Consider the following 15188-nt stretch of genomic DNA (forward strand, 5'->3'; position numbering starts at 1 on the left):
ATTAGACAAGAATCTACAATATGTGAACAAGTCAAACATGTCCACAATTCTTTTACACCCCTTATTTAAGGTTCCTTAAAGCCAGTTTATGATTTGTAAAGATTTACTCTAGGCAAATCAAAACATTAGATTTTCCCCAAAATAGTTAAAATCTCATTTCACCGAATTCTCCAGAGCCAGATGTGCCTCTACTGGGAGAGATGCTAATTTTAGGATGCTTCACCCTCCAGTTATACACAAGCATAATAAAGTGCAAAACATTGCAGTGTGCCCTTTCTAAGAAAAATAATTCCTTATCTCATGTGTACTGAGCTGTAGCTTCAAGAAGATAAATTTTTCTTTTAATGTTTTCACATTGGGTTAGAAGACATAAATAAAGCAAGCAATACCCTCTTGCTTACTTCTTGCTTAACAACATCCAATTTTTAAATAATAGCAGCAAATATGTTTGACGTGATTAGAAGGAAGAAAAATAATACATCAAGAATGAAAACAATGCTAAATAAAACACAATCAAATGACACCCAGCCTTGGATGAGCCATGAATGCATCACCCTGAAGGTCCAATTACACAAACAGAAGTTAAATCCAAACATCACTGATCACTCAGCTGCTCCAACTGCAGAGCTTTTTGTTCGGTTCCCTCAGATCAGAGATTAGCATCATTCTATGCAAAGAAATTTAGATCAAGCAACTATCAGCTGTTCCTTCAGGCATTGCCTTACCTTGAGGTAAAAGAGAGAGTGTGTGTTTCTTCTGCTTTCTTAGGTCTGCAAGTGATCCTCAGGTTTCACACAAGCTTTTTCCCTTTCCTGAGCTGATCAACAGAGTGTAAAGCGGGTGGAAGGAGGAGGAGGAGGAAGAGGAGACTGGGGGCTGTACAATAAAGCAGCATCAATGAATGGAAGAGAGAGTGATACACTTCCTAAAGAACACTGTGGCTACAAGTTAGAGGTGATATTCAGAGAGTCTGGAAGCTCCATTGACAGGAAAAGTCTTCGATCATCTCTCTCGAGTCCCTGAGCTCCCTCCAATACATTAGGGTCACAAAATTGTAAATTTTACTGAGACAGATCAGCAATGGTCTGTAGTTTATTCTTTGATGTAACACTGATATTTTTATGCTAAAATACTTTCAATTCTATGCAATTAATTTGTTGGTCAATTTATCTGGAACTGTTATCAGGAACTGTGTTTATCTGCAGGACTTTCATGGTCACACTTGTCAGATTGTACAAAATAGCATCACATTTCTGAAATAAATATTTTTCTTAGCATAAAACTTTTATTTTTTGTTTTTTACACCTGATTAAGGTCAGGATATGACATTGATAATCAGGTAGCACATCAGTAGTGTTTGTACAATTAATTTTTGGGAGTTCCACAATTGTTTTTTGAGCAATTACCAAAACTTCTGCAGCAAGGCAGGTGGTTTGTTACTGGGGTGGCAGCATACAGAGGAGAGTGGCATCAATTTCAATGTCAATGTCAATTGTATTTATATAGCACTTTATAACAACAAGGGCTGCACCAAGGTGATTTACAGCAAGCAATATAGATGGCAAAGAGGAGACAAAGGATCAAAAGACTGTGAAATACATTAAACACATAGGAAAGGCTGAAAAGCAAAATCCGATTATCAATATTAACTAGGGTTCAAAGTCAATGAGTAAAAAATGGTCTTTGAGAGTTTCTTAAAGTGATTGATGCCCTGAACAAATTAATGTGAAGAGGTAGGTTGATATAGAGAACAGTGCCAGCTACCCAAATAAATTTGGTTATCTGACCCTAGGGTTCTGCAGATTGTTAAAGGTCACAGCAAAAAGATGGTTCCAGACCATGAAGAGTCTTGAACAGTAAGAGAAGCTTGAAATTATCCTATAAAAAGCCAACACCAGTGTTATTAGCTTACGTTTTCGCATACCTTCAAGGAGCAAAATGCAGCATTTCTAACAACCTGTAAACGATGGAAGGACTGATCAAACCCGTACAAATGCAATATTCTAAAGAGTGTAATAGATAAAGTATGGGAGTATGGGTCCTTGGGCAGAAATACAATCTTACCTTTACTAAACTCACAGCTGAAAGAAACTTCATTAACAGTGGCACCAAACAAAGTAAGTCACTGAAGCTAGACGACCAGTTCCTAGAAAACACATAACGGATCTTAAAAACCTATGATTTAAAAAGCAATATTCTACCACACCCTTTCTTTAAAATATTTTAATAATAAACCAATGAAGTGATCATGTAACCAGTTTTCTCACATTCTTTTTCGTGTTTGTAAGCAATACAATTATGACTGTTTGATGGCATTGAGTGTATATGTATTCACAAACATCAGATCCTGTACCTTGATAAATAGTTAAGCTTAACAGGATACAGCAGGATTCTCTAATTGCTTCCACTGAGTGGATCAAGGGATGTTCTGTACCTGAGAAGACGGTGGGGGGGGGAACCTGAACAGGGAATCGGGAATGCAGCCACAGTTTCTCAGCAGGACAAGACTGAACTGCTTGGTCCCTTGTTGTGGGATGTGGGCTGATGAATGTATGTACAGATATTTTGTTCATTGTGTCGTAATGTGCAAGATAAACTGGCATTGAAAAGGCCTGGACAGCTTAGTGCCAAATGCTGAATTATTTATGTACAAGCATCAGCTGATATCAGCTCACTGATATTTAAGACCACCCAAGCTCACAACATATCAACTGTAAACCAGGTATCTTTTACTCTCAAGTCCAGACATTCAAACTCAATAGCAATGTCATTTTCTTCTATACAAAGTAATGTTTAGTAAAGTTTATTTGGAATGTGCTGTGGGTTATAGCTGTTTTGACAACTTTAAAATTGTCCTAACATGAAACTGCAAAATGTTGTACAATGTTTCCCTTGGTTTCTCATTTCCAACAATGGATTTAGTGAATCTCTTTAAACTATGAGATTTAAGCCCTTTGTGAAAGATTCATTGTAGATTGATCTAGCTTTGGTAGTAATTATTAGATCGATATTTCTCCTAAAAATTTCCTATACCCCACACTGGCAATCAAACTATGCAATATGCATGGTCTTTATGTATAAATTTGAGAAAAATAAAAAAATAGTTTCATAATAACCCATTCTGAATGTATGTCAACAATTCTAGGCTCCACTTAAAAATCATACCAGAATCACATATTCAGACCAGAAATTAAGAGACAAAGGCCTACAAAATTCAAATTATTTTTACTTTTGAAAAAAAAATCCTAGTGATGATCAATATATTATTTTATGAAATTGACTTAAAACATATCTGAACAACACTACTAGTTTTTAATGTTGCATACCAGTAATATTCATGGGCTCTGTCTGCTCACAACTCAAAGCTTTCCGGGAATGCCCTGAGGGTAAGTCTAAACTGTTATTATGAGCTCAGGATATGAAGGCGAGTGCTTTCAGCTTGGCATCATGTTACATCCACATGTGAAACTCTTATTTTGAGGAAAAACAGGAAGTAGTTTTTGGGCCGCTTTGTTGTGAAGCAGTAAACTACTAAGTTCAACAGTACATTCTTACAAAAAGCATTAAATAAGTCCAATTTAAATAATTTATCTAGCAACATCTTGGACATCTGAAAGAAAAAAAGACATTTGTAACTAAACCACCAATGATTCTATTATTTTTTTTTTAGTGTGTGTTTGTTCATCTCTAGCTTACATTCAACTTAAAATAAAGTAAATATTTAAATAATTAGTAATATCAGAAAAAGAGCATTTTCAAATCCTGACTGACAAAAGGACCACTTCTGTATTAAACATTCATAAGGACAGTAATAGACCAGTCAAACCTAAATTTGATTATTCTACAACAGCTATGGATTTTATGTACAAATGAGTGATTTTCAAACTCCAACTCACAATGTAAAAATGTAAATAAAAATAAGGTATTCTTAGTTTTAAGAAAATATTGCTAACGTAATTTTTTTTTATTGTGCATCATATCTTTTAATAAGCTGGATTTGTCTTCACACCTCTACTATTTAAAAACTTGAATTTTGTATTCAAGTGAAATCAAGGGTGATATTAGATAGATAGATAGATAGATAGATAGATAGATAGATAGATAGATAGATAGATAGATAGATAGATAGATAGATAGATAGATAGATAGATAGATAGATAGATAGATAGATAGATAGATAGATAGATAGATAGATAGATAGATAGATAGATAGATAGATAGATAGATAGATAGATAGATAGATAGATAGATAGATAGATAGATAGATAGATAGATAGATAGATAGATAGATAGATAGATAGATAGATAGATAGATAGATAGATAGATAGATAGATAGATAGATAGATAGATAGATAGATAGATAGATAGCATTTATTGTCATTGAACAGGATTCAACAAAATTTCTATTGCAACTCCCATGCAAAAAGTCAAATATATATAATAAATAAAATAAACAAACACACAATAATAATAATAACAATATATGCAACTAAAATTAACTAAAGGCACTCAACCACACTAAAGAAGTAGCAGCAGGTCCAATTATGCCAACACAGACTTATCAGTGAGTACCTAAACCACAGGAGAGATGTGGAAATTAGACTCTCAGTAATGAAACCCGTTAACTGCAATAAGATAATAAGTAGTAAACAATCACCAGAGCCTGCTGCCAAAATAAAGCCATTAAAAACTCTCAACAGAACACCATCAGTGCAAAGATGAGTATTAAAACCAGGCTTGGTTGAAAGATTACATGCTGAACCAGAAAGCAATACAGCACATCCAGTCAGGCATACTACAGCATATTTCATGCAGACTAAAACGGACTACAAATATGTAAGTGGGGTGGAGCCCTAATCACAAGTCATCCTCTCAGATTTGATTGTCTGTCCTGCTCAAGATGCCCAATGAAAAATTCCTGAAATATAATCCACATACATTAGATGCTAACAGCAGTCCTTAAGATGCTTTGTGGTTTGCGTAAGAGAAATAAGAGTGAAGCTTCGGATCTCCTCCACACTTTTCCACTGCCTCTCTAATACAGATATCCACCTACAAGATTTATCTTAAAATCAATTCATGCAGCTCATGCGTAATGGAAATGTTTGTGTTCTATATGAAAGCTCTTGCTATATCTGTGCATAAACAACAGGGACTGTAGAGGGGGAAAAACAATCTAGCACATTTTCTATGCTGATTGAAACTGCAGTTCACCTTGTTAAAAAGCTTTCTCAGAGTACTGAGGAAAAGTATAAACACTAGAAACATCTTCCAGAAGAAACAAGTAATCTAAAGTAACATCATACTATGAGTCTTGTTATAGTTCCTTCTTTTAACCTCTAACTATTTGTAAGAATTTAAGGGGATTCTAAACCTCAGAATCCACAGATGGATTTGGAGAATATTAATAATGTAGAACATTGTAAAGAATGAAAAACGCAGACAAAAGACAAAAGTTTTTTTTTTAAAACAATCAGTGCATTTTCAGAGAGTGATCCAGGATAAAGAACAGGCTCATTACAGAGGCCATTACTGATAGATAAACCAAAAAGTGTCCACTGAAATAAACATGCTCACCTCTATTATCTTTAACGACCACTGAAAACTTTACTGAACATAGTTAGCTTCTTTTACTCATTATCTGAATAGTAAGGAATTTTATGGATCAGTGAAACAAAATGTTGGGGTTCTGGGAAGTAAACTTTTATTTTGGCCTAATAAAAATCCTCAGAAAATGTAATTTGTCAGAAAGATGAAATAAGATTGGGTAGGATATAAACATGGATGTAATTTTCTTGGCTTGTGGCAGGGCATCTGTGGTGCTCATTTTACTAAAAAGTTGAGTTTTCTTATTGTTCCTGGTCAAATGTTTGTACTGCTTCAGTAATAGTAGGCTAATATATGATCCATCCAGCAAATTGCACAGATATTTGTCTTTGAAATAACTTTCAGTCTGAGCATAGTTTAGTGGTAAATATAAAGTTGGCAACTGATGTAAGAGTGAATATCATATTTTAGCAATTATGTAAGAAAAAATAGAAACAAAAAGGAAAATTAAAAAATTAACTGAGACTGAGCTTTCTTGGCATCATTGCCCAATTAGAAAGTCAGTTGGATTGAAATTTCTATCAGTGTCTCTCTGAAACTTAGACTTTGGGTATAATTTCAATTTCTTAATACCTGAAGATCAAGCTGCTCCACCTCCTTCTGATGCTCCTATTGCCATCTGCTCCCAGTCAGAAACAACCAATCAGAGCAAGGAGAAAGATCACCACTGTCAATCATGCTTGTGTACTTGCTACTCAATGTGCTAATAGCGACAACTTACCTTTACGAAAAACTAGAAAGGCAGGCAGGGGAGCTTGATTTTTTCCACAGATTATCTTTCTCTTATACAGTCAACACATAGAAAATAGACAATATGTAAAAAAAAAAACCATACTGTTTATAAAAGTTACCTACTGGAGCTTTAAACATTTTGCTCTTTGCAATGTAAACTGACAACATCTGACAGAACAGATGAAGTAATGAATTTGCAAACTTTTAAAAACTGCTGCTTTATCTTTCCAAGCCTTTTATGAATTTTTATAAAATCCACATGAATTACACAGAGACTGCAGAACACCCAGCACAGTTGGGAGCCATAAACCAGAGCGCTCGTTATTCTCTTCTACAATTACTTGAAGCAAGCTGCTCCTTTCTATGAAACTTCCTAGTTCCAATGTGAAGGTGGGTAGAGTCCCTGTGGTTCAAAGTTACTGGGTCAGCTAGCAGTCAGAGAAAGATATTTCAGCAAACACACACCTGTTTCTTCCTGATTTCTCACACACTGACCGTGCCCTTGTCCAATGACGATGAAGCTAAAATTAGAATACATGAGGGAGGCAGCCTGAGGGATTAAGGAAACTGTAATGCAGTAGTTCAGGGAAGGGACCTTCAGTTGGTAAATATAATCCTATTTACTGGTGGTTTATTGTGATTTCAATTAAAAAATGACTTGATGACATTCAAAACTCAGTTCATCTTCTTTTGAATAAAACATCTGTATTTTGGGGAAGCAAATATAGGTTTATTTCATTTCTTCTGCAATTTTTAAAAAAAGCCTTATTTTGGTATATTATACAAAGTATACTAATACTACAGCAAATGTAACAACCTAATTTAGACTACATAAAAGAGACAAGTTAACAAACATTACCACAGAGTTTTACATAAAGCACAAATATTGAAGTGAAATGGTGACATGTATGCAAAGTGTGTGCAGATTTCTCTGTAAAAAATGTGTTGGAATGTCTCCATAAATTATTGAACCACAGTGTCTGCCATCTGAAGATAACGGTGAGTCTTTATCGGTCAGCGTGTACACAGGCTATACAAGTGTCTAGAGGGAATCAGGGCCACTTTCTGTGAAAGGATGCGTGTCAGTGTGGTAGTCAAGCAGACAAAAGGACCTATCGTATCCAGAGGTTTATGTTGTAAGGTCACTTTCATTTTCTCAGGAGACACACTTAATTTTCAGGTCATTAAACAAAAGGGGCGAGTTGTTTCTCACTGCATAGCTAATGCAGGCTTATCAGGATAGTTGCCTACCATTTCTAATTGTTTGGAGTGCCATAAAGCACTATACAAGCAACTAATGCAGAATTTCAAGTTTATTTAACTTGCTCAAGTACCCACTCAACAAAGCAAAGTTAAAAGTGCAAAGTTGCAGTAAAAAGTAATTATGTTTTGATGTATTGAATTAAACTCTGTACACTATAACATCCATTTTGGTTTTCTGCTAATCGAGATCAACTCACTTGGGTAACACGAATAGGCCAACAAAACCGCATCATTTAGAGATGCAAAGATTACAATCTTGAATGCCCATTTTCTAATGAGACAATACTGGAATAGCATTCATTCAAACCTTTCTGCTAAAAATAGTGATTAAAGAGACAAAGTCAAACTATCTGTGCGAACATGTGCTGTGCTGTAAATAATTTAATCAATGACAAAAGGCTGACATTTTAAACTGTCTTGCATCTTACATTGGGGACTAGCATAGTAAGAATTACTAAACCAGCAGTGTCTGTATTTCAGATTTCTGAAATGCTGCCAAATCCAGTGTGTTTTTTGACAGACGGTTCATAAAACCCCCGGATAAAATAGAGTAACTGTACTGGTCAGCCTTTTTTGCATCTACTTAAAGTCTCGCTCACTCCGACTCTCCTTCAGCAACAATAAATTTCAGATGTCGACTTCTTCTTATATCTTGTCTCTTCGTTTAACTTCATTTTCAAGCACCTGACTGATACTATAATGGCAGACAACAAGTCATCTCTGCTTAGCAACTGTACCCATACCTTAAAGTGTTTTGACCAGTTAAACGGGGCAGTGGTTATATATATTGCTAATTTGAAAAAGATCTGATTTTTGAATTTCAGACCAATTGCTAAGTCTGATTTTCCAATTATGCTCACCAGCTGATTTCTTGGTGTATAATGTGCAAAAAGCACAAGATGTGTACAGTCTCAAACCATACACCCTCTAAATCCAGTGCATAAACACCACAAACAGCATCTGGCATAACAGGAAGCCTTGGCTGCTTCACAGTGCAGTCGATTGTACCCTACCATACCCTAAAGCACTTCTTCCCTGTTCAGAGAGTTGAACTGGGAGAAAATAATAAACTAGAATGGCTGAACAGAACTCTATATTCTGTTTCCAAATTAAACCGGTTTTAAATAATTAGTTTCAGCTTGATTTTACATACAAGCCAATCCAAACCAACAATCATAACAAATGACAAAGCTAATTAGAAGATGAGATGATTATTTTTGATGCCAAGAAAGAAGCATTTTTCTTTATGTTAAAGAAAGATGCTTTCTTTAACATAAAAAAACATAAAAAGCACTTGGTGAGAGAATACATAAAAGGAACAGAAACAAAAAGAGAACTCTTTATACTTCATTGTATTTCCACAATCAACCACATGGTGGCAGCCTTGCACACTGAATAGAAAAAACGTACAGTAGATCATTCTTTACCTTGCTTTTTTACTAGGTGTTTTATTTTCACAGATCTGATTTAGTCTACCGATAGTGTAAAAAAAATGTATTCAAGTTTCATTAACTGATGCATTTTGCTGCTTTTCTTCTGAGTTATTTTTAGACTAACCCTAATTATTAAGACAGACTCATTACGACTGCACATGTTTGTGTGCTCCACGTCATAATCTCCAGATGGATTCAAAGATATGTTTATTATTGTGCTGTTGGCCATCTATATTAAGCATTGGCAGCCACCTAGTAGGACATGGACTTTGGGAGAAACCAGTTTCCAGAAAAGGCTTATGAGCCACCCGCCTACTGGGACGAGACAGACGGACCCTTCAGTTGGCCGCTCATGACTCCACATATGGCCTGCATGATGTTCAGCAATGACACCATTTCATTTCATGAAGGAGTTCTTGGTCAAGTCGTTCTATTGGTTTGAAAACGTAAAAAACTAAGATGATCTACAAACAGATTTTCTTGTGGAAAAGCTAAATGACAGCCAATTTCTGCTTTTGTATGTTAAGAACAGCAGGGTATACTTTCATTATCTTTTCACAGACAATAAAACAAAACAAAATCTGCTTCCCAGCAGAAGACCAGCAAATATCAAAGAAATACTTTAAAATAAGTTGACAAAGCACCACTTAGCACTGACAAGTACTTTCTATTCTTGATGCACACAAGTTAGAAAACCCCACTTTAGTTAGAAATAGCTTAGTAGAAGTATAATTTAATATTTAAAATAGACCCATTGATTTATTTACATCAGAGCTCCAAAACCTTTAACATTTACAGTCAACTAGTGAGCTCCTTTTTAGAATATGTACAGTTTTCCCTGTTCTCCAAAATAGCACAGATCCTCAAGCAAACATATTTGAAGTCTAATCTATTAACTCAAACATTTCAATTACATCTTTTACTTTGATTCAGCAAATAAAACTGTTTATTTTAGATTGTAATTCTCTAAAATGTTTTTATAAATTAAAACATAGAAGAGAGTCTGGATATACAAATGTACTTTTTCATACTTTTCCACATTGGAAAGCATTCAAGGAAAATGTTGCACTTAATGTAGGGACCAGATGTTCAAATAATCTCAATATATTTTCTTATAAACAAAACATTCTTATCAGTTCTGGCTAAAAGTGGACATTATGCTGCACACATAAAGACCATATAACCTCAATAATAAATAATAACATTACTGTAAGCCATTTTCCCCAAACCTAAAGAAGGCTGCTTTGGACAAATACAAATATGAGTCCTGAATTACCATGCAGAAGAAATGCTAAGATATACATCACCCTTCACAAAAACTGCACTCTTCGTAAACTCTTTACACAAGGAAAGTATAAACTTGTGTAAAAAGCCCCACAAGTTTATACATTCCTCTAACATAGAGCACTATTTCTCTTATCCACACTTCAAACTACGAAAGACAAAAGAACATGTTTTTCAAATGAGTCAGAAATGCAATGATCCAAGAAATTCAGGAATCAACTACCAGAAAATAGCTGCTTGACTAAACTCGCATATCAAAGAAAAAAAATCAAAAAGCTTAACATTGGACACTATGAAAAAGAAAGCTGGATGACGACCCAAGTTTTTCTTGACACCATATGTACTGAGAAAGATGGCAACAAATTTGAGAAGAAAAAAAAAGACACCTTTCTGTTAGACCAATCATGTTACAACTAATGTGGATAGCTTGAGATGGAAGGGTATGGACTTTTTTAAACACTAATATCTATTTTAAGAAGTAGCTGTCTAGTTTTAGAGATGCCTTTTAGTTGACAGGACAAAAATAAATGGGCAACAATGTGTTATGTTTCCTTTTTTTTTCCAAAGTGAATGTAGTCCATCTATAGCATGACCTTGGCAACAGAAAAGAAACACATTTTCAAGCTGCATCTAAGCATTTCTACCCAGTTGGCACCAACTTTTTGGCACTCTATACAAAGTCGGCAAATAGAGTGGATCTGTGGCATAAACAAGCCAGTGGGTGGAAACAAACATTTGAGATTGTCCACTTTTTTCAGTGTTCACACACCTCAGAGCATTTATAGCAACAAAAATCGCCATAATGTCTTTCGCAGATCTGTTCTACATCCCAGTCACCCAGCTTGTGTTCATATATTCAGCTCCATGTCTCCCTTTCTTGTCTCTGCGTCCACCCTCTTTACTTTGGACTACTTATTCCCTTATTATTTTATGGCTTGATTCCCAAGGCAGATGGTCCTTACAAGCAGATGCTCTCCACCCAATCCACATGACGGAACAAACAAAGGCTGGAAGCAAAGCAAACAAAATCTGCTTCCCAGCAGAAGACCAGCAAATATCAAAGAAAGACTTTGAAATAAGATGACAAAGCATCTTTAGTGTAAAAGGGACAAGATTAAGAACAGAACAGAGAACTCTGACTCAGTATACAGTAAAATGATACAAAAAGTGTAGTGACCATCTGTATTTAGCCCCCTTTACTGTGTTACCCGTTACAACAAATCCACTGCGGCCACTGTGCTTCAAAAGTCTCTTAATTAGTCAACAGCCTAAAGTACCCCTGTGTGTAATTAAGGGTTATGAAAACATGAATGGAAAAGACACAGGACAAAGGCAGAGGTCCACTACTCAACAGGATAACTACCATAAATAAAGCAAAACCTGGTGCCCATCTCCAGCAACCATTACGTGAGACACAGGGCTCACTCTGGATGCCAGTTCATCACAGGAAAATGCAGAGACATAAAGGACTAAACCATGGACACACACTCATAACTAGACAACTTAAAGAGATCAATTAACCTTGGTCATGTTTCCTGAACTGCAGCAAGAAGTTGGAGTACATGGAGAGAACTCATGCATGCATGGAGAGAACCTACAAACTCCATGCAGAAAGACCATTCAAACCCAGGACCTTCTTGCTGACTGCACCACTGTGCAGCCCAGTTTGCCAACACAAACTTTTCAATCAAAGAACGTTAAAGCCACAAGACAAACAAAAAAGAAATATTTATATGTAAAGAAAGTCACCGATAACAGTTTGCCATGAAGGACAGAACATGGAGATCATGAGTGATGCAGATTACAGTACTTTGCAGCAGAAAAGGGAAATGCCTTGCGAAGATGTTATGGAAGTTATGATAATGATTTAAAAGAGTGTCAAGGCAGTGATGCAAAGAACTGTTGCACCAAAGAAGCAGCTGTTAGTAACAAACCTCATGGCTCAGCAGATCAACAATAATCTTAATAGGTGGTGGTTGTAAGGCATAAAAAATTATCCCATTATACCATGTGGGACATATTGAAGAGTAAATGCTAAGGAATTGAGGAATCACAATGATTTAGAAAAGAAAACGCAAACATCTGCTCATGTTTTTAACCCTAAGTTTGTAGTGCTCATGATATTCCTCCCACCTAAATTATAAGAAACACAAACAGAAAATAGAATAAGAGCAAAAAGCAATGCAGGCCATACTAAAGGAGGCAAACTTTGTAATAATGACTACAGATATTCAAGGGAAAAAAAAACGTAGATAATCATAAATTCACCCAAAATATATTTAACCACAACAAACGACAAAATGCAAGACGTCTTCATTTGCTCCAACTCTGTGATCGTACTGTGCACATTTACAGTCTGGATTATTTATCCCTTCATGACTAATGCATTAGTTTGCCGAGCTTTACTCCTTAACGGCACTTAGATCTGTGGATGCAATGAGTATTGTTTCTCATTTTTACAACATGTATGGTAATTGCTGGTAATGAGAACACGCCATTTCCCAATAACGACTCTGAAAATATCTAAGAGCACAAAATAAATGTCAAATCAGGTACAAATGCTGAATCTGTAATTCTTATCTTTAACACAAGATAATGAGAAGTCAGTTAGGTGAGCAAATAAACATTTTCCTGAGTCAGGCATAATTGGGAGTTAACTACCTTCTGGCTTATGTGAAACAACTGAGGAGCCTCAGGGGAAGCTATGGACTCTAACTGAGCCATCATTTTTCTGAATGAAAGCCAAGTACTGCAGAGAGGGGAAACCATCAGAGAATTAATGCAAATTGTGTGTGCAAATATACAGAAAAAGTACTTTCAAACTCGTTCATATCCAAATAATTTGCCGAGATTAAAAGATAGTCAAACTATATAAAACATTACAACAATGATAAAATATGAAACAAGGATGTTTCATATTTTATATGACATAGGATGTCATTATTGAGTTGCAGTAGCAAATAAATATGAAAAACAACATTCTTTTGCAGTTTAGCGTTGCTTTCGATTATCGTAGAGAAGCACAGAAGTGTTAATATTAAAGCTGAATTTTACCTAAAAAATGGGTTCTGCTGCTGGGCCCGTTTTTTTTATTATTACTTTAACATTAATGAGTTTCTGGGACACTGTGGACCCATCTCTGCATTTTATTATGCAAACAAGAGAAAAGTCAGACACAGAGATGATGTTTATGAAGCCATGTAAATAAACAGACCCTATTCTGTCTTGGTTGTGAACTAAACTTAGGCTTTATGAAGATTATAATTTCTTCTAATTCACATTTTCATTTATGTTTCTATTTCTACTCATATTGCATGTTTACTTAAACATGTTCCCTTAATAAAAACTTCAAGATGTCTCTTAAATACAAAAGAACCTTGAGGTCATTTGTACAACGCTGAGAAATTAACTATTAGTGCAAAACAACTGTCACGTTTATGATTAGTTGTATTTTTGAAGTAGCATTCTGTGGAGTGCAGCAGATCACGCCCTGAGCACCTCAGTTTAAATAAAGAGAAATAAGTTCTCACAAATACTTTTTTCTGTTGCACAATAAGAAACTGGATCATGCATCAGTGCTATGACACAATAAAATTACAACTGTAGAATTTTTTCACGAGTTGTAACAAAAATACTGCAGTACTGCAGCCTATACCTTTATACAACATAAAAACGTTGTCTAACCGCTTGTAAATTCAAGCTGTTACCCACTATGGGACAATATAAGATATTTCTATTCTATTTACAAGAAATACAGGAATTAAATTTTCACCAGTATTTCAACCCATTAAGATGCACCTATAGGACCAAAAATGGATCTGCTTAACAGACACATAACAGATAACATGATAGGCTATTTAAGCATGTAATTATTTTAAAAATACTGTTGTATAAGCACACTGAGGGTGTTAGCTTCTCTGTGTTGGTGGCACTTTATGGCTTCTCCAATCAAGCTGCTCATATTGTTGGCGCGTCATCTCCTAATTAACGTTATCACTTACACCTGTTTCCTTCCCGCTTCAACCCAACTCCCAGATTTTTTTGGAAGTCAGTTCATGAAGCTTCATAAATGTAACATGCGTCATTGTCTATTTATTTCTTCAGAGAAGGCAAAAGTCCAGACATGACAAAAATTGATTGAAAAAAGAAAATAAACCCAAATTTAAGAAGCAAATAAACCTGAGCAAAACATAAACAAAAAGGTCAATTTAATATTGCCTGTCAGAAAATTACCTTATATTAAAAACATGTACTTTAAATGAGTTTATAAATTCCAATTCTTTAAAAAAAAAAAAACTTTCCCACAACGGATCTTCTTACACGAGGCAATATTAAAGTGACTGGTGCCCGACAGGCGTTTATGTCAAACCAACTGCATGCCTAGAGCCAGCAGACGGATCATAAATTAATAAATAATATAAATAACAATGGCAAAGGGGTTAAAACATGCCACATCTGTCCTACCAGTAGATGAAACCGCAGCATCCACACGGGCAGAAACTGTCACCACTCTCTTTGCATCCATTCCAGACAGGAGAGGAACTGGTTCCAGTCGAAAATGTTTTGTTTCTAAGCCACGGGAGCTTTAACCAAGCTGAAACTGAGGGAGCGGATGAGAGACGAGGACTTGCTGCTCGTTCTTAACTCAAGTTTCGTTGAGGGGCGCATGTTCGTGCACGCGGTTCTCTCAGGCACGACACGTACAGGTAGGCGTGTACGTTGGAAGGTGACGACGTTGACGTTGGTTGGACCGTAGACTCGCGTTCTTAGTCAACTGTGAGTGAAAACATTGTAAAAACCACTTTTAACTTTAAATTACGGGTGCAAGATAAGTAGTTATGTCTACCAGCTCTCCACATCTAGAAACT

General features: G+C 35.6%; 1 protein-coding gene across 4 annotated transcripts in view; it reads right to left on the reverse strand.

Annotated features, from left to right (window-relative positions):
- kcnip4 (potassium voltage-gated channel interacting protein 4) overlaps positions 1-14973 on the reverse strand; it is a 163570-nt gene extending 148597 nt beyond the window's left edge. For 2 of the 4 annotated variants that reach the window (XM_023347141.1, XM_023347143.1), the window contains exon 1: positions 14785-14973. In XM_023347141.1, the coding sequence (XP_023202909.1) occupies positions 14785-14845 (61 nt within the window). In that variant the 5' untranslated portion in view covers positions 14846-14973. Of the gene's footprint in view, positions 1-725; positions 808-14784 lie in introns of those variants that run through there. The other 2 variants (XM_023347147.1, XM_023347142.1) reach the window with 2 other exon arrangements.
- Between the last annotated feature and the right edge of the window lie 215 nt (positions 14974-15188).

The sequence above is a fragment of the Xiphophorus maculatus genome, chromosome 14, assembly GCF_002775205.1.
Source record: "Xiphophorus maculatus strain JP 163 A chromosome 14, X_maculatus-5.0-male, whole genome shotgun sequence".
Classification (NCBI taxonomy): domain Eukaryota; kingdom Metazoa; phylum Chordata; class Actinopteri; order Cyprinodontiformes; family Poeciliidae; genus Xiphophorus; species Xiphophorus maculatus.